This window comes from Spea bombifrons, chromosome 1 (assembly GCF_027358695.1).
Source record: "Spea bombifrons isolate aSpeBom1 chromosome 1, aSpeBom1.2.pri, whole genome shotgun sequence".
Classification (NCBI taxonomy): Eukaryota; Metazoa; Chordata; class Amphibia; order Anura; family Pelobatidae; genus Spea; species Spea bombifrons.
In genome coordinates, this window is record NC_071087.1 from 107,318,585 (window position 1) to 107,340,024 (window position 21,440).

The following is a 21,440-nucleotide window of genomic DNA, read 5'->3' on the forward strand; positions in this document are numbered from 1 at the left end:
CTTTTCTAGATTGAGACTCAAGAGGTGTGTGGTGCTGCTGAATCCATACCTGGCGCTGTGTGTATAACACTTTTTCTGCAATTAACAATATTTATTAAGAGAGGCGAAACAAACTAACAATACATATACAATTTGCTATAAGTTAGTATATGATGTTACCAAACTATTCATTGATTGAATGGAAATAACAAAGAAACAGGAGGTTAAGCCTGTAGACATGTGATACAATTACCACTCCTTTGCGATCATCGAGAGAGAGAGAGAGAATTTTAAGGTCTTGTATAGAGAGGCTGTGTCCTTTGGATCTCTGCATCATAACAATTATCCATTTCACTTCATTGGCGTACAGTTTATTTTTACAGTAGCAAAAATAAGATTCTATGGTGATGTGACTACTTTTAATAGCAGCAAGTCATTGGAGCTCTAGTCTTTAGAGTACAAAATAGCCTTTTGTTGTGCAGATTGAAAGATAACATTTTTTTGGCCATAAGCAATGTTAAGTAAAGCAGAAAAAGTATTAACACTACTAAGATATTATATTAAATGGTAGATGTGTCAGACAATCAACATTAACAGCAAATATCATACACACATATAGATAAGTCAAAGCTATAGGTATAGTATTTATCATTCCAGTAGTAGTCTTAGCTATACACTTATCCATACTTACACAAACTTTCACTCCCTGCCTCTCTCACAGGGGCTACTAATTCTAGGCTCAACTCTGATACCAGACACTGACACCACACAATAACACGGTAACAGCATACACTCACACATGCGGCTAACACTATACACACACACGACACACATACACTAACAGCATACGTTCACTCACTTACTTTAACATTACACACCTTCTAACACCATACACGTATACATACACACTCACTTTTTCACCCTCTCCTCCTCTTCCTGCCTCCCCCTCTGACACCTATTCCTCTTTTTCACACCTTCTGATCCTCCTCTCACACACATTCTCCTCCTCTCTTTCTCACCCTATCCCTCCTCTTTTTACCCTCACAAAATATTGAGAACTCTATTAAAATCATATGCTTTAGGGGAGATATCTCTTTATTGTGGGAAGATTGAATCACCAGGTTGTTACCGTAGCGTCTATATATGCACCTAACGCTGACCAACTCCAATTCCTATCCATGTGCTTCGAGAAATTGTCTAAGGTCCAACAGGGTCGCATATTGGTCTGTGGGGACTTTAACCTCTCTTTAGATCCGGTGTGTGAGATGTCTCCTCTTCAGCTACCAGGGCCCGAGGTGCGCGCCTGCGCAGGTTATGTTCAGGTTTTCAGGACTTTTTGTTACAATATGGGTTATTTGACTCTTGGCACATTCTGCACGGTACAGAGAGGGACTACATATTCTTTTCTGAGGCCCATAATAGTTACTCAAGGATTGATTTTATATTTGTCGATAAACTCACTTTACAAGACGTCAAGACTGTCACTGTGGGTGGTATCACATGGTCGGACCACGCTCCGAAGTTTGTGCAGTTAGGGGCCACAGAGTGTGGCGTTTAAATGAATCTTTGCTTAATGACAAGGAATTTGTCTCCAGCCTCGTCACCGCGACAAAGGACTCCTGAGGTAGACGTTCCAACAGTTTGGTCTGCTTCCAAGGTGTTTATTCGGGGCCATTTTAATACAACATACCTCCCGGCTTATGCAATTGCGTAGGAAAACCTACCTCTCACTATTGAGTGCGTTGACTTCTCCAGCATAAGACTGACCCCACCATTGCTTCTGCGCAGGCACTGCATAGGGCTCGCTCGGAACTACGGGCGCACACTGCTTTTAATTTGCAGAAATCTAAACAGCTATTTTAGCTTAAGTGTAATAAGGCTGATACTCTGCTGGCTCTCAAACTCCGCGCCAGAACAGCACAATCCGCAATATCCTATGTTCTAAATAAATCAGGACATAAGGTTGCCAATCCAAAAGCTATAGTGGAGGAATTTGCTGCTTATTATCATACACTCTATAACCTGAATCAGGATGCTGATACGCATCAACCCATGGTGGAAGAACCATCTTAAACTCATTTGAGCAGGGCCCTCCTCATGTGTTGTCTCTGTAAGTCAAATTGTTATGTTACATACTACTTGTTTTGTCCTGTCCACCCATTGTACAGCGCTACGGAATTTGATGTCGCTATATAAAACAATAAATAATAATAAATAATAATAAATTTCACAACCACTTTATTTGTAACACAGAGCTAATACATTCTATATTCTACTTTTCTTATGAACGCTGACTATAGTGGGAAAACCAGAATGTTCTCTAAATACTCTGTGGTTTTCTTAACTTCAAGGAGCTCTGCATTTTACTTCCTGTACTGACCAGTGGTTAGAAGCACATAATATATTTTCAAGTGACACTGATGATAAGGCTAAACAATTTGTGAATTCTGTTGAACAAACAAATTAATTCTGTCTTTTGCTAGTTTTAATAATTTATGAAGGTAAGTCCACATAGTAAAGCAGCCATGGAAATGTTTTTTAGAAGTGTTAACGGTGATTGAAAATACTTGGTTTGCTATTGAACTCCCTGTATGATAAATACATAGTAGCAGGGGCGTAGCTAGAAACAACTTACACATCCATGCTGACACACACACTTACACATCCACATTCCAGCTCACATACATATATACAAACATATGTACATACATTGTCATATATACTTATACATACACATTCATGCTCACATATGCTTATGCATCCACATTCATGCTCACATACATATATATATATATATATATATATATATATATATATATATATATATATATATATATACAAACATACGTACATACTCCCTCCCTCCTGCTCACCCCCGCTTATCTCTCACCTCTCCAGCAGCTTTCTCTAGGGCTGCTTGTACGCTGTTAAATAAACTAACGTGTCTATTTTTGAAAGCATTCTTACTTTACTATATATATATATACATAACTATACAATTGGCATCATACATTTATTCCAAAAGTGTTATATGATTAATGCAAATAATATAGAAATACATAAGTAACATGTTATAAAAGTTATGTTGGTTCAACATATCCCAAGGTTTTAAAATAACATTAATTTATTCAAGTAATTTGTATATTATATATTTGAAGCTATGTAAGCATGTTGCTCAGATAATTAATCATCAGTTATGTTTTTCTTCTGTTATTTTAGTATAAGAGAACGAGACAGTAATGGATCCTATGCTTTGTGTCTAATACATAACAAAAAAGTGTCACACTACCGTATTGACCGAGACAAAACTGGAAAGTTGTCAATACCGGATGGAAAAAAATTTGACACGCTGTGGCAGGTAGCGTATACTTGAAAAGACGTTGGAGCTTTCTGACACTTGTTGAATATAGTAGAAACAAGCAGTGTCTACCTTATTTGTGAAATATGTAAGGGAATATGAACTACACATGTTTTTCTTTCATTTTGTATCATCTTCTTAAAATTCATTATTTAGGTATTTAAGGATAGAATATAAGCCGGGGTGTGTGATGTCCCCTTTAGCAGACAGTGCTGGTGAGGCAGTGTCCCATAGTCTACCATCTAGAAGGATGCCTTTTTGGCATCTTGGATGGCAACTGGTCAGATACTGGCAATGTTCTTAAGGTGCAGAAGGCATATTTTTATGAAAGATTAACTGTGTGGGATTAAACACATGAACGTGTCAAACAGTGGTGGAACTACCGGGGTCACGACTGTGACCGGGCCCAGGAGTTCTGCCAGTCAGGGGGGCCCAAGGGGTGCCGAGCAGTTGTTTTCAGCAACCGCTCTGCGCCCTTCTGTCTCCTCTGCTCCCTGCCTCAGCGCTGCCCCGACTGCAGTGATGGGAGCGTGAGGCATCTGTCTCAGGTGATGTCATATGCCGGCGCTCAGCAGTGAAGCTGTACGCACCATGGCAGATCAGCGAGACAGAGGCCTCGCGCCCCCACCACAGAACTGCACGGTAAGTGACCTAAAAAGGGGGGTAGGGAGAGGGTAGATAGTGAGAAGGGGGTGGTAGGGAGAAGGTATATAGTGAGAAGGGGGTAGGGAGAGGGTAGATAGTGAGAAAGGGGTAGGGAGAGGCTAGATAGTGAGAAGGGGGTAGGGAGAGGGTAGATAGTGAGAAGGGGGATAGGGAGAGGGTAAATAGTGAGAAGGGGTAGAGAGAGGATAGATAGTGAGAAGGGGGTAGGGAGAGGGTAGATAATAAGAAAGGGGGTAGGGAGAGGATAGATAGTGAGAATGGGGATAGGGAGAGGGTAGATAGTGAGAATGGAAGGTAGGGAGAGGGTAGATAGTGAGAATGGAGGAGAGGGGGTAGATAGTGAGAAGGGAGTAGGGAGAGGGTAGATAGTGAGAAGGTAGGGGGGTAGATAGCATGAGAAGGGGGGAGAGGGGATAGATAGTGAGAATAGGGGGGTAGGGAGAGGGTTGATAGTGAGAAGGGTGGGTAACGAGAGGGTAGATAGTGAGAAGGGGGTAGGGAGAGGGTGGATAGTGAGAAGGGGGTGGTAGGGAGAGGATAGATAGTGAAAAGGGAGCATAGGGAGAGGGTAGATAGTGAGAAGGGGGTAGTGAGAGGATAGATAGTGAGAAGGGGGTAGGGAGAGGGTAGATAGTGAGAAGGGGGGTAGGGAGAGGGTAGATAATGAGAAAGGGGGTAGGGAGAGGATAGATAGTGAGAATGGGGTAGGGAGAGGGTAGATAGTGAGAAGGGGGTAGGGAGAGGGTAGATAGTGAGAATGGAAGGTAGGGAGAGGGTAGATAGTGAGAATGGGGGGAGGGGTAGATAGTGAGAAGGGAGTAGGGAGAGGGTAGATAGTGAGAATGGGGGATAGGGAGAGGGTAGATAGTGAGAATGGGGGATAGGGAGAGGGTAGATAGTGAGAAGGAGTAGATAGCCTGAGAAGAGGGGGAGAGGGGGTAGGTAGTTAGAATGGAGAGGATAGAGGGTAGATAGTGTGAGAAGGGGGTGGATGGTGTGAGAATGGGTAGATTGGAACAGATTCTCGCACTAGGGCCCTGAGGCTTCTAGTTACGCCCCTGGTGTCAAAGATAAGCCCAAGGCATTGTTCTACGTTAGTAGGTGAGATGGTGCTGTTATTTGTTATTCAGTTTACCAGGTTAGATGTGGAAGGAGGGAAGTTTATTGGTTTCTTTTGGACAGATTGGATTTTATATAGTGATGTGGCATCTACAAGGAGATACAAAAACACCCGTTGGTAAAAAGAGACATGGTGAGCTATCAGAGAAGGGTGAATAAGAGACAAACTGTATGTATTAACATAACACATCTTACTCTTGCTTAATTTATAATCATTTTATTAAGTGAAATCTATCAAAACCCAATATTTGCTGTCAAAATGTCTTTGCAGATGAGTTATTTTCAAAGCACAGTTTAATTTAAAAAAAAATCTAAGAGATAATTTCTTATTTTATTGTATTACTTCTATGATTCATTATTTTACATGATTACTTATTACACGTTTTTGACAATAAAATTAACACTAGCATAGCAAAATAGCAAGAATGTATACATGTGAAGGACTGCACATTCACCAAAAGGGTAACGGAAGAACACATTCAAAAGGACTGTTGACACAAACCAAGCATGGCACAAATACAGTCAAAATTGCTTCTTAGTTTAGATACCCTGGAGGCTAAAAGTGGAAGTGCAAGTACACAAATCATTTTCATGTAGTGGGCCAGTTTCCTAAAATAAGTAAACATTGAAGAGGAAAGGATAGAACTTTGTTGCCCTCACTTGTTTTTTTTACACCAATACCATCTTTAATAATGTGATTAAAGTGCTGATGTAAGTGAGTTAAATATGTTCAGTAATTATCATAGTAAATATATCTTACTGTTATTAATATAACAAAATAATCTATTCTCTTTTACTAAACTTGACTGTTTAGCATCTTGTGATTCATTTTGTAAAAAGGCCTATAATTTCCAAAGAGGTAGTAAAGTAGTTCTACCGAATTAGCAAAAAGGGAAGCACTGATTCATCTAGTTTATCTTGCTTTGGTGTTTTACATTATTACACTAGCTATTTTTTCATGATTGTTGACATACAATATATCTGTAGTAAAAGATGGTCTCAGATAGCCCTGTAAAAGCCTTAAAAGGTGCTATGCTAAATTGAGGGTGCACTGCTGTTTAACCATTTTAACAGGCTACCATAGTGACATACAGCTAAATGACCCCTAACTCACAGACTGCTTATTGAGAAACAAGTACCACACTATCTTATTAGCTATGTTTCACTTTGCAGTTGGTTGAACATTATTCTTACAAACCAGATGGACTGCTACGGGTCCTGACAAGTCCTTGTACACGATCTGATTACAGAAGTAAGTAATTCATTTTATTTTAGGAAAACAAGGTTTTTTCTTTGTTTAAATCACATTTATAAAGTAAACTTGCCTATGCTGTTTGATAAGACTTTCTGCCAAGTTACAGTTTTTCACCATAAAGAGGAAATGTCGAATCAGAAATAAAACCATAATTAAATACAGTAATAAAAAAATGTATTATTTAAGTTTAGTATTACATTTTTCAGTTCAACTATTTATCTTTAAGGCTGAACTAAGTAAATTAAAAAAAAAACTTTTGAGTTTATTAGTTTAGTTTCTAGGTAGACCTTGCTGTTTATCAGACATTCCAATGCCCAAACTTCGTTTAATAAAAGTCACACTAGGTGAATTATATTATCACAGGCTGTTTCACAGAAATGCAAAAAGAAAATATAATACTATGGATAACATTCGATATTGAATCATAGAATTTGACAGCAGAGACAAACCTTTCAACTTATATAAATTACTGTTTTCCCTGCTTTAAAGACTCAAACTTTAATTAAGTCTTTGGTCTCATCACCTATTCCATGCATATTTTAAATTATTTTAATTTCAGTAAATATTGCTAATAATCATTAAGATCTTGTGTGAAAAAAATGTGTAACTTTTCCTAAATTCATGACATCTATCCTGTAAAGACTAGTGGAGGTTGTTATAGCCATAAGGGAGGGTGGCAGAGTATATACTTTATATTAATGACCATGGCTTTACAATAAGATGTCCTACAACCTCATATAGGAGTGATCGTCAGGTGTCCACATACTCTTGACATATATAGTATGTAGATGTTTGTTCTTTTTCTAGGCACCATTAGTTTCACTAGACTCCCTGAACTTCCTGGACAACATCCAACGGTAAGTCACTTGTGAGAGCTGAATGCAGGTTCTCTTCACAGGAATATACAGGTTAACTGTATGCAATCCAAACAATGGATACTAAGACAATAACTAAGCAATTAAGTTTTGTACCATTTGGAGGTAAGTTACTTTCAAAACGTAAATGAATGTCAACATAATGTGGCTTTTCTTAATGCCATAAAACAAGACTGCTGTCTAACTGATAACGCATCTCTACAATATTTAAATGAATTATAGAACAAAACTGTCTATAATTTAATATTTACCAGCTAAGTACTCTACGTAAAACTATAAGTAGCTTGTTGTAGTTTTGGTTAAGATTATTTTTAAAATTCACAGAACATAGAATTTGAGGTCAGATAACAACTATATGGCCAATCTAGTCTACCCATTTTTCCAGCCGTAGAGTCTAAGACCTTAATCAATCCTTGGTCTTGTTTTATATTCAGGATAGCCCTATGCCTTTTCTATGCATGTGTAAACTTCCTCTCTGTATTAGCTTCTACCACTTCTGAAGGGAGACTGCTAATTTATCTAACATCTTCTTAGTAAGATGTTGACACTCCAGTTTTAGACCATGGCCTCTTGTTCTTACAGTTCATCTAAGAAATAAACTTTCCTCCTGTAGCCTTTCTCTGAACTCTCTCAGTATGTCATTGCTACTTTAGCGTGCAGTTTATCTGAACTTTTCTACTGTAGCGTGCAGTCGACCTGAACTTTTCTATTTTAGCCTTGCAGTCTACCTGAACTTTATCATAAAAAAAACAATGACCAATATTGCTTTATATTTAATTTTATGACGTACAAATAAAATGTATTCACTTTTCAATCCTTTAAACAATATACACACACCATATGTGTGGTTTCCATATGCACTGAACCTGTTTCGCATTCACGCTGAATGATTGGTATTGGGGTGTTTCTGTCACACCGTCGCAGATAAAAATTTTGACCGTCAGCTACCTTGCTTAAAAAAAACAAAACTGCATTCTCTTCTGTGCAGATGATAATGTTATACACATCTTCTAACAACATTACCGCAAGGCTAAACTGTTATACTTAAGTCTTACTTGTACTTGTGCTAGACAGATTGCACGGCAGGTTTACGGTAGAACACAGGTAGGCCACAGATTACCAGTAGACTGCACGCTAAAGTAGCATCTCTGTGTCAATATCTTTCTGGATATGGGCTGTCCTCTAAGTCTTCAGAAGAGTCTCTAAGAAAACAGTGCCCCCAATGTTCTTCAACTAACGTCAATTTGACTATCCTACTGACAGTGAGCGATTCTAGGAGTAAAAATATGAGTTGGTTTGTTTTGTGAATAGACCTTATTGTGAGCACTCACAAAAAGGTTAAAAAAAAGATTGGCATGTTAGTACTGGGCAGAGATACTTCAGAGCTAAGTCATGTAACATTTGGCGCCCCTAAAAAGTGAACATCTGCACATCGTTCCTGGTATTCCCCAAGGGAAATCTAGCCTTAACTGCAAATACTGTGGGCAAATTCATTTCAAGAAACATTATTAATCAAAGATTATTTTTGCATGAAATACATTTTTCTAGGTGGTGTTTAAAATATCCAATGTTCATTGTGTTAAAGGTGATTTCATAGCACATTTAATTTTCCTCTCTGACATTGTGGTTTCTAGAATTGGTCAGCAGGTGGAATTATCTCAAGATTCAAATCCTACACATTTCCCAAGCCTGGCAGTAAAAAGGTGCACCATACTTCAAGGCTTTACACATTATTAGCTAGTGCTGCTTTTGCTTTTAGAGCTCACTTTAAAGTAGCATTGCAGGTGTTACTGTCACCATCATTTACAACTAATTGCTATTATTGTGAACTTAATTATTATAGTAATAATAAATAATTGGATTTTTACAGAACCCTGTTGGAAACGTTGAATAACTTATGTATACTCTCCACATGAAGTGTTGTAATGTCATTATTTAGCCAGTACCCCCCAACATTTAAAAGGCTAGTTAATGCTGACATTGATGGGAAAGCAAGACTGGTCCACCACCCTTAGGTTTACCTTTTCACACTCACTTCCAACAGAGGTCTGGGCGATTATTTAGAACTAGCAATGCTGCTTTAATCTTGCTAACAGTGTTAGTGGCTGTGCCCTTAACCTAATGCCCCCCAACATAATTTCCGCTTATAAAAACCTAAAAGAAATTTAGTACAAACAGTATTAAGCATTCTCCCAAATTGTTTTTTATTTCTAATGTTTATTTTTTAATCATGACTGAAGGGAGTAGTTGGATTAAAATACTAGGTGGATGAAATATATCATTTTTAATTCCTCTTAAAGAAGGCCATGCTATTTTATGTTCAATCATTCATAATAGATCTTGCTTTGCGAATATAGCTTTCATGTACTATAATTTTCTGCATGACAGAGAGCAATGGTCTTGGTGCTCTGCAGTCCCTGACAGAAATCAACATAGAGAAAGCATAGGGTTGCCACAATACCCTTGGCAACTTTATGATGTCTCTCTAAGATCTTTTCTGTCAGTAATAAGGCCAACTTAGGAAGCTCTACAGCTCCACTTGGCACAGAATGGCACATAATTGTGTTCGTCTGCTAATATATAGCAGGAAGAACAGTCACAAAAGGTAAGTGCTCATTAGACATGTGCACAGCGAGCAAAATCGGATAGGTAGACACAGGCGGATGATAGGCGCATGCAGCCCCATGGAGGAGGGCTAAATTTCCACCACAATATTACAGAAATATTTTTTTTTAAATGTTCCTCTAGAGTAAAGACGGTCAAAGAGGTCCAGCAGCAGTAGTAGTACACTGGGCCTGGGGAGGCAGACACTGGCAGATGATAAACATATGCAGTCCCATGAAGCAGGACTGAATTTCTCCAATATTATATAGTATGCATCACCAATATATATTTATTAATGAATGATGATATGACAGAAAGATAATAAAAAATGTGGTTATCCACAAATTACAGCATTGGCTAGTAGCATAAATGGCCAACTGTGTGAATCAACTAAACTCTAGTTGGGAACATGGGAAAAATGTCTGCTACAGCCCCTGTAATCCACTACACTAATCACTACAGCTTGTCCAATCCACCCTACAACTGTACATTTTCTGCACTAAAATAAACTATTAATTAACTTGCAGTATGGTAGATGAACAATGAGCATCAATCTCAGCCTCTGCTAAGCTAACTGTCACTGTCTCGCACTCCAACCCTCATCAGTCTGTAACTGCTGCTACTGACAAGTTAAAATGGCGTCACCATTATATCTAATGCTTGCCCCTTCCCCTTTGTAAATGCTGATTGGCCAGAGTGAAAAAAGTAAGGAAACTCCCACAGGTTGTTGGACCCATCAATCACAGCCATTACCATATTTTTGGGCTACTTCTACCTATCAGTCATTGATATGCACCTCTCTCCCACTTTACTTCATCAACGAGCGCCAAAACGTAATGGCGGCTACACGTGGCGACAAATGGACGAATCATGACAAATTTTAGGAACTTTTGCAGGAATTTGTTTCTCTGGGTTTTGTCAGAGATGGTCCTTGTCTTTTGTTGATTTTGCATGAATCTACGAAACAGGCAATTTTCGTTAAAAAAAAACTGTTTGTATGAAAAAGACTGCACAAGTCTAGTGCTCATAGAATAGCATGGCTAATTAAGAGGGAGAAGACTTATTTTTTAATATCTATATTTTAGTTATTATTACCACAGATGGTGCTATTAGTTGAAAACATTGGCTTTCCCATAATAAATTAGGTTCCTGCAGGTTTCTGGTAGCCTGTTCATGTTGCAAGCAATATTTATTTGACGTGGAACCGAAACAGAAGAGGAGGCTTTATCAACTATCTGTAAAAAGTATTAAATATTGTAACAGGTTTCACATGGAATCGTTAATCGAACAGAGAGTTTCTCATCCTTAAACCCATATGTGACGAGGCCAAGAACAGAAGCAAGAGGCAGAGGTAACTTGATTTATCCAATATTATAAATCTGTTCAATTACAAAACTACCGGTTTAAATTTTCCATGTATGCAGTAAGTGTATTACTTATTCATCTTAAATCTATTGTGGGCTTATAATGAGATTTTCAAATATTACGGGGTTTTTTTCATTATATTTTACATTTGAAAAATGTTCCTCATTTAAATGGTCTGTAGACTATGTTACTTATTATATGACTTTATGCAGGCTTTGAACTGCAAAGTAAATATATTAGCGATCAATAAATAAAAGTATACATACATACATAATCAAGACATTAGCTTAAAGGAAAACTAATATACATTTTTCATTGGTGCAGCTGTATAGGAGAAAGTACTTTAAAATGCAATTGTTTGCTGAAAGAAAAAAAACCTTACATTGAGGGAAAGTGTTAATTTAAAGAGAACAGTTTGCTATTGCATGCATATGATTACTGCTCCTTATGAACATATATTACTTCCATAGCTGTCCACAAGGGGGAACTTGCAAAATTTCTGACTTAAATTGTGCCCATCAAATGAAGACAGGGCATGTATGAAGGTAGTAGGGACTGTGCTATATATACAATGCCATACCACCCAGCTATACAGACCTTCTGCCCCAAATAACCACAGACACAGATATATGGGTGGATAACAGGCTGCAGTATTTATTAAACGTTTGCATAATACTGCATACCTCCCAACATTTCAAAATGTGAAAGAGGGACACTTTTTCTTTTAATTGCTCTCGCGGAACTCATCAATACAAGTAATTGCACTTTACAATGCCACGCTTGCATCGCTACTTAAAACATGCTACATTTTTGTCAGCACAGTCATGCATATTAAAAATAAAGAACACATCGAATTCCCATGAGGCTCAGCCAGACATACTGCTATCATCTGCTGTTAACTACTGTTTACATGAGGCTCAGCCAGACAAACGGCTTCCAAGATGCTGGCTGAGCATCATTGTTAGTGCATTCAACAGTAAAGCTGCAGATGCTAGCAGTGAACAACAATTCCTATGATTCTCAGCCAGCCAGATGTCCACCATAATGCTGACTGAGTATCACTGGAAGAGTAGACAACAGCAGAGATTTTTTTTATTAAAAAAAGGCTAATGTTAGCCTCCCTCCCAGGACCCTTACACACTGCCTTTACACACACCTGCCCATAAACACACATATACACATACACTACCCTTACACACCTGTCCATACACACACATACGCTGCCCTTACACACACATATACAGACACACTGCCCTTACACACACCTCTCCATACACATTGCCTTTACACACACACCTGCCCATAAACATACATATACACGTACAATGCCCTTACACACACATATACACATACACTGCCCTTACACACCTGTCCATACACACACATACACTGCCCTTACACACACCAGCTCATAAACACACATATACACATACACTGCCCTTACACACGCCTCTCCATCCGCTGCAGGACTACATCTCCCAAACTCATCCAGCTCCTTAGCTGAAAGAGTATTATGGGAGATGTAGTACTGAAGCAGCTGGAGGGCCGCAGGTTGGACACCCCTGGCTTAGGTGCTTAATTTTATTCACCTGCTAAAAACAGATGTGGCTGAAACAACTAAACTCACAAATTAGGAGGGGTGTCCAGATACTTTTGGTCATATAGTAATTGTGTGTATGCTGCAAATTTTAGAAGTTACAAAAGATTCCATGCCAATGGACACAGATGTGTATCGTGGACTATATGAAGACCCTGAAGAGTTTAGACCAAGAACTGTCAAAATACAAAGAGATCACCTCTCCTTAATGGAACAAGATCTTGGATCTGGCAACTTTGGAACCGTGAAGAAAGGAATTTTAAAGATGACAAAGTAAGTTGTTGAAATGTATTACTTATCTGGATGTCCCTTTATTTAAATCTACCTGAGTGAAATGGGCACAATGTGTGATTATATATATATATATATATATATATATATATATATAGTTTTGTCCTGCTTATATTCATAGGTCTAGAATGAGCTTTCAAAATATGGAACTTTGGGCAGTTGTTTCCATATATTACTTTTTTGACACTTGTTTTCCACCACTCCAGGTCTGAAAGAAATGTTGCTGTTAAGATCCTCAAGAATGACAATGAGGACCCTTCAATAAAGGAGGAACTGCTCAAAGAAGCCACAGTCATGCAACAACTGGACAATCCATATATTGTTCGAATGATTGGTATATGTGAAGCAGAGTCTTGGATGTTGGTGATGGAACTGGCAGAACTAGGAGCACTAAATAAATTTTTGCTTAAAAACAGGTATGCAAAAATATAACAAATTGTTTTATATATATTCCGTATTTGCTCGATTATAAGACAAGGTTTTTTTCAGAGCAAATGCTCTGAAAAATACCCCTCGTCTTATAATCGGTGTCGTCTTATAATCAGACCTCAAATAGGTCTGGTTATGAGACAACTAAGATCCACATCCCCCGCAGAGCTGCTGGGGACCTGGATCCTCCTGTCTCCACCACCGCCCCACTTACCGGTGCTTCTGAGTCCCCGGTGTGTAGCCGGGGTAGCGTGTAGATGTCTAAACGATTCGCGTATAGCTCTACACGCTGCCCGGACTAAGCACCGGGCAGCGTGTAGAGCTCTACGCGATTCGCGTACACAACTTCCACTGCAGCCGGGAGAAGGTACGGCTAGCAGCGGGGGTTGTCTATGTCCATCGCGCAGACCTTCCCCGGCTGTCAGAGATCAGAGTTCCCCGCACCAGTGCAGTGAATTCTCTCTGACAGTCGTGGAAGGTCTCTGCGATGGACGCAGACAACCCCTGCTGCTAGCCGCGCCTCCTTCCGGCTGCAGCGTAAGTTGTCTACGCGAATCGCGTAGAGCTCTACATGCTGCCCCGGCTACATGACAGGGGACTCAGAAGCTCCGGTAAGTTTGGGGGGGGGGAGTAAGTGTTAAATGGGGGGCATAAGGCATTTCTGGAGGCAGAGTGCTCTGTGAAATGCCTTTTAACCCCCTTAATGCCGCTCTGCCTCCAGAAATGCCTTTTTAACCCTCTATACGCCACTCTGCCTCCTGAAATACCTTAAACCTCCCTATATGCCACTCTACCCCATAATATGCCTTTTAACCCTCTAAATGCCAGAGTGGCATATAGGGGTATAAGGCATTTCTGGAGGTGGAATGGCACATAGGGGGTCAAAAGGCATATCATGGGGCACAGTGGCATTTAGAGGGTTAAAAGGCATATCATTGGGCACAGTGGCATATAGGGGGTATGAGGCATTTCTGGGGCAGATGTGCATAACTGAGGGGGGCAGGTTGGAAAATAGAAGGAAATAAAACCAAAATATTTTTCTCAATCAAGCTTTTATTTAAAAAATAGTTTATATGAATTAACATTTACTGGTAAAACCTTTTTCCCATAGGGTCGTCTTATAATCGAGCAAATACGGTATATATAACATTACATCAGTTATGGTGGGTAAAGGTGATGGAAAACCCTTCCACTAAAATTAAAGGGGTAGTAGAAGCATAATTAAACACTCATCTACAGACACCAGACAAGCCAGAAGGCTTGCTTTTCCCTCAGAAATCTCATGGTCCTGCCACAACCACAAGGGATTCTGGGTAGGCGGATGCAAATAAATGTTGACCTTAATTGTTGACTTAAGTTGGAAGCATTGTCCAAAATGTTTTGCTGTCCCATATGCTGAAGGGTACATATCAAGACATTTTGGACAATGCTATGTTTCTAACCAATAGCTTAATAAGGAATGGTCAGGGTCAGTATTCTTTATCAAAGTACTTGTTTGCTTGGTCCAGTAAATTGGGGAGTATACAATAGCATTAATATACTAGAAACCATGTCAGATGATGATTTCAACTCATATTGGGTCGGAGCAAGAGTGGTAACAGATCACAAAGTAATATCTTGTGCTGCAATTCTGTAAAAGTCCTTTTTGGAACTCCTGTATGTTTCAGTCAATCCACTCAGCCTTTTCATTTATGGAACATGGTTTGTGACGCATGTATTTTTTTTCTCTAGGGATGTTGTTTCAGAAAAGAATGTAACCGAGCTTGTTCATCAGGTTTGCATGGGAATGAAATATCTAGAGGAGAAGAACTTTGTGCACAGAGACCTGGCAGCACGAAATGTTTTACTGGTTACCCAGCATTATGCTAAAATCAGTGATTTTGGCCTGTCAAAGGCAATAGCATCTGATGAAAATTACTACAAAGTAAGATGTACTAATGACATTTTTATGTCTCTTGTAGGACATCACTGTTTCAGAAAGGGATTCATAATTTAAAGAGAATTCAAAGAAATGTCACTAAAATGGTCTTGCTAACAAAACATACTAGGAATGACACAAAAAAAGTAATATGTACAACATGTAGAACATTAAAGGGAATGGGGAGAAGTGACAAGAACATTCAAATACATAAATTGATTAAATAACGTCTAGCAGGAAAGCATTGTTAATAAAAAGAGGAGTGCCAAAACTATATTCCAGGAGTTAGAGGGTGGAGGACTGAGGGGTAACATGAGAAAATTATACTTTACAGGTTAGTTGATATGTAAATAGTCACCCATTGGAAGCAGTACATGCAAACACAGTAAATGAAGGGATGTGAAAGTAGTGGGGACCGTGCTGAACTCAAGAAAACCTATTACCCCCCCATAACCAAGAAACCCATCAATAAAAACACCACATTCTTGGATATAAACAGGCCACAGCTTTAATTAAACAAGAAACATTCGTGTTAGCCCATAACTTTAATATGTACAACCTTTTTTTTAAGGAACCAAAACAATACATGAATAATAAACAACAAATATAAACAATGTAAATACAATATAAAACACAATATAAAAAAAACACATTCCAAGTAATAATAACTCTCCTAACACAGTACAACTAGCATTGTCCTTGCCAGCCCCTTCTAATCCCGGTTACCACCAACACAGGAAGAGGGAACTCACCTCCCCCTCATCCAACAATACTGACAGCTCCCTCCGCTTCCCCCCAATCATGCTAACCACCAGCCGACCTTAAGCTCAGTGGGCACGTCCAAAGTCATTGACCATACCATACCAGAGGTCAGGGGAGGATTGAGCCCAACTTGCCTTCCTTCACACCAGCACAATAACTGCCTTCTGTGACAAGGAAAGAAAACGAGATTGTTAAATCACTAAAGGGAGGACGTGAGTAAGTGATTGCTGACCATCTTGCAAAGTGGTACTTACCTAGGTATGGTATGGTCCAGGCACCTTCTCACCTCTTTTGTGACCTGCCCAATTTGCATATCACATGCAATAAATATATTACTCAAGCTCCTGGGTGAGTTTGCCTGCACCCATTTACACCTGAGCAAGGTAATTAAGGTGTTCCCTACATACAGTATCTCACAAAAGTGAGTACACCCCTCACATTTTTGTAAATATTTATTTTGAGAGGACAGCAAATTTACGCTGTTATACAGGCTGTACAATCACTACTTTACATTGTAGCGAAGTGTCGTTTCTTCAGGGCTGTCACATGAAAAGATATAATAAAATATTTACAAAAATGTGAGGGGTGTACTCACTTTTGTGAGATACTGTATGTGCTACCTGCTGTTTCCTCCTTGCTCAGTTGTAGGGCTAGCTTGCTCCAGAGGCCTTTTTGCTTGATCTACCATTGTGAATTCCCCTCTGGTACCGCAAACCCAGCCTCCTTAGACATTGGGATCATCCGCCTGACCTTAGAGGCTACTTGTATTGCAATTCTGCAAAAAGTAAATGTTACTTATATTCCTGTCAATCATTGTACCTTTCACAGGCAAAAAGTTCTGGGAAATGGCCAGTTAAGTGGTACGCCCCTGAATGCATAAACTATTACAAATTTTCAAGCAAAAGTGATGTGTGGAGTTTTGGAGTACTCATGTGGGAAGCTTATTCCTATGGTCAAAAGCCATACAAGGTATTTTTTATGTACTGATCTGTCTAACTATTTTACTTCAGATTGCCAAGATTGTTAAGAGGTGTTAGCCATGGAAAGAGCTTTTAATGTTTGTCCTGGAAAGCTCTCATTTTACTGATACTTCAAAATAACAAAATTAAGAAAGTGAGCTTCATCAAACATAAGTCAGTCCACCATTCTGAGACAAAGGACCAAAGAATGATGGAAAATACGAGGATGAGTCAGGAAGATATTAGAAGCAAATAGGGAAGTGTGACGGACCGACCAGAGACCTCAGGTTGTCCCTCTCCGCCAAGAGCGACTTCTCCCTTCAGGACAGTTATTCCCCGCAATCCGGCGGCAATATCCCCAAGCAAAGTAAAGGGATATCGCTATCCAGTACCCAAATAACCAGGCAAGACTAGTCTTTAGGTACAACAAGAGGAGAACTGATTTATTTTAGACACAGATGGCTGGATATACCCAGCAAAACATACATTAACATAAAACAAGATACTGAGATACAAACCGCCCTCTTAATCTGCCTCCCAAAGACAACAGGGGCAGTAAAGAGATTAGCAATACAAAAGGATACAGATGCCACTAAAATAAGGAATACACATTGTCTTGATTAGATTATCTCCCAGACTTTAGTGTGCTGTGTGTAAACAGTTAGGAAATAAGGAAATTATAAAATACATTTTTATTAATATCACACAACAGGATAACATTAACTGAGGGGTAGGGTGACTCTAGAAAATGTCACAGTCCTAAAATGCAGGAACCCCAAATCTGTTTCCGAGCTCCGCAGTCTTTAGAGTCTCTTATGATTTACCAGGGCCCATAGTCTGTAGTAAGGAGGCTGGCGTTCAGTCCCCTCCAGGAGCCCATGGCATGGAGGCTTCCGTGACAGGAAGTAAGAAATCACACAGTAGAATATACAGTTGAATATTTGGGGCATGATAAATATGGCTCATATTATGAATTACAGTCAATGTTTACAATTTTATTTTAGTTTTGAAACCTAATGTGAAGTGTCATATTTTGTTATATAGAAAATGTCCAGAGTGCAACTGCTACTTTTCAGTAGTAGTAGTACATACAGTATGCTTAATCTTCTTCCTGTACTTTTAGAGTATGAAAGGTGGTGAGGTTTCTCTAATGATTGAAAGTGGAAAACGGATGGAGTGTCCGGGCAGGTGTCCATCAGAAATGTATGATCTAATGAAACTATGTTGGACATATAAGTGAGTATGCAGCAATTAATTTTCTTCACAGTAAAAACATTAGGATACATTTCTTAACAGCATGGATATTATGTAATTTAAGTAACTGCCACCAGACTAAAGGATAGGTTTCTATATTCGTCAGAACTAAAGGAATGTTTGATTTTTATGTGTATAGGTCATGACCTCTACACTAAGTTACATTTATAATATGAAGTAATTCAATAACTTCTCCACATTTTACATTTCAGTTGTACCTAGATAGTCAAACCTGGCACAGAGAGGTAGTTAAACCAATGTAAAGCTCACTGTTAAGTGAAATGAAGAATATATTTGAAGACTGTCTCTGTTGCCATGGGATGCCATTTTCAAGTTCATCAAAACACACATACTACTACCATGGTACCATGTGATGTGAATGTTAAAAAATGACAACAAAATAAATGGCAATAGACAGAGCTATTTAGCAGGGAATCCAGCATTCTAAGCATACACTTATTTTCTGTGTCCAGGTGGAGTAGAGCTCTTTGGAATTTTGAGGCCAATCTTATGCTTTGATTTTATGTCACACAGACTGCCTGATGCATATACCGTATTTGCTCAATTCTAAGACGAGATTTTTTCCAGAGCAAATGCTCTGGTCGTCTTATAATGAGACCTGAAATAGGTCTGACTATGAGACTAAGATCCAGATCCCCCGCAGCGCTGCAGGGGACCTGGATCCTCCTGTCTTATGCCCCCCACTTACCGGTGCTTATGAGTCCCTGGTGTGTAGCCGGGGCAGTTGTAGGGTGTATGCGCGATGGACGCAGACAAACTCCGCTGCTAACCGCTCCTCCTTCTGGCTGCAGCGAAAGTTGCCTACGCGAATCGCGTAGACGTCTGCCTGCTGCCCGGACAACCCACCGGCAGTCAGAAGCACCGGTAAGTTTGGGCAGGGGGTGAGTGTTAAATGGGGGGCATAAGGCATTTCTGTAGCAAGAGTACGCTATGAATTGCCTTTTAACCCCCTTAATGCCACCCTGCCTCCAGAAATGCCTTTTAACCCTCTATATGCCACTCTGCCTCCTGAAATGCCTTATACCTCCCTATATGCCACTCTGCCCCATAATATGCCTTTTAACCCCCTAAATGCGAGTGGCATATAGGGGTATAAGGCAATTTTGGAGGCAGAGTGGCAAATAGGGACTCAAAAGGCTTATCATGGGGCACAGTGGCAAAAATATTTTTCTCAATCATAACTTTTATTAAAAAAAAATAGTTTACATAGTTAACATGAATTAACATTTACTGGTAAAAAAAAATTCCTATAGGGTCATCTTATATTCAGGCTTTTTCTTTTTTTCCTAAATTAATATTCAGATTTTGGGGGGTCGTCTTATAATCAGGGTTGTATAATCGAGCAAATACGGTATATATATATACATTTCTCATGTACAAAACAGTCAATTTATCTTTACTGGGTTCACCTGAATAAGGAAATTTGCTTGGTCTTTTTTATTCAATGGGACATTTCCAGGTAGTATGAAAGAGAAGCACTATTAGATAGTTTACGGTTTAGGAAATAAATGCTATAATGGTAAAAATGAATCTGAATGTTTTGAACATTTGACATTTGAAAGCAGAGAGACACCTGATTAACATATTATTCCATAGAATTAACTAATGTGAATATCTCAGTTTCTAAAGATTATTTCTCTGTTTTTATTTACAGTATTGAGGAACGTCCCTCTTTTGCAACAATTGAACCCAAACTACGCAACTATTATTATGACATTGCCCAGTAATTTAATTGAAGTGAACTTACAGAAGCCCAAACTTGTTGTAACCAACAATTTTAAAACTCAGTAAACAAAAAAGATGTATGCTTAATATGAATATTTTAGTGTATTAATTAAAGCCACAATATACTGTATGCTCTATATGCAAGCTGCCAAAAAATAAAAAATAAATAAAACAACCATCTTTGAAGATTTTTGACTGCACAGCGATACATTTGAATTCTAGTGCTTTGGAGAGAATTCAGAGAGACAACCAGAGAATTGTGTTTTATTCTAATAAATATACTAGTGAAATTAATTGCATGTCTCCAATGAGTTCATAGGAGGGTCTGGATGAAGTACATTTACATTTAACACCAGCAGATTCGCTACAGCTGTAACAACAGGCGAGCATGCAGAATTACTAATAACATTAAAGAATTAAAATAAATGTATTAAAAAATGACAATAAATTAAATAGATTTTGACATACTAACACTAAAAGAGAAGTGGCCCTGGAAATGTGCATTTATGATCAAGTACTTCTGCTGTCTACTAAAAAGCAAACCAACACTGATGTTTAAATTCAATTAACAAAGTTTGATGAACTAAATGAAAAAGTACATGAAGAAGTACATGAAAAGGCATTTCCCAAAGAGGGGAGATCCTGACACCTTTTGGACTCACCCTTCACCTACAGCAGCACCAGAGTAAAGACACTGAAAGAAGAGCAGCAGCACCCTTACGAAAAATTACTGCAGTTTTTTCTGAAGTAATACTGCAGTTTTTTGGACATGAAAAAACTGCAATACTGCACTTTTATTGCAGCATTAATGCACATTTACTGCACTTGTACTGCAGTATTACTGCACGTTTACGTCATTATATTGCAAACCTACAGTTGTACTTCAATGTACTGCAGCTTTATTGCATTTGTACTTCCTTACAAAAATGTAGCCCCTTGGAACAAGATTGAATTGCTCCAATATTACAGATTTTGTTTAAAGTTACCTCAAATTAAGGATGCAGTTGCTGAAGCAGCAGAAGTACGTCTGTCTCGGACCGGGTACACAGGTAGGGCAGGAGCCCGGGTGCAGGGGATACTACAGACGGGTGGAAAGAAACGAACAACAGACTGATTATGATAGGCTAGTAGCGTAAATGGCCAACTGTATTAATAAACTAGAGTCTACTCAATAGGACAGTATTTAATAAACAAAAACATACCCTGCGCAAGCAAATGCCTGATGTTTCACTTTTTTTAACCAAAAACTTGAGGTTTTGCCCT

General features: G+C 38.9%; 1 protein-coding gene across 2 annotated transcripts in view; it reads left to right on the forward strand.

Annotated features, from left to right (window-relative positions):
• Positions 1-20,316, forward strand: part of SYK (spleen associated tyrosine kinase) — a 45,634-nt gene extending 25,318 nt beyond the window's left edge. Inside the window, exons 4-14 of one of the 2 annotated variants that reach the window (XM_053467813.1) lie at positions 3,199-3,337; positions 6,296-6,374; positions 7,185-7,234; positions 8,887-8,955; positions 11,120-11,207; positions 12,914-13,091; positions 13,316-13,525; positions 15,270-15,462; positions 17,047-17,187; positions 18,301-18,413; positions 20,107-20,316. In XM_053467813.1, the coding sequence (XP_053323788.1) occupies positions 3,199-3,337; positions 6,296-6,374; positions 7,185-7,234; positions 8,887-8,955; positions 11,120-11,207; positions 12,914-13,091; positions 13,316-13,525; positions 15,270-15,462; positions 17,047-17,187; positions 18,301-18,413; positions 20,107-20,179 (1,333 nt within the window). In that variant the 3' untranslated portion in view covers positions 20,180-20,316. The remainder of the gene's footprint in view (positions 1-3,198; positions 3,338-6,295; positions 6,375-7,184; positions 7,235-8,886; positions 8,956-11,119; positions 11,208-12,913; positions 13,092-13,315; positions 13,526-15,269; positions 15,463-17,046; positions 17,188-18,300; positions 18,414-20,106) is intronic. The other variant, XM_053467817.1, reaches the window with a different exon arrangement.
• The last annotated feature ends 1,124 nt before the right edge of the window (positions 20,317-21,440 follow it).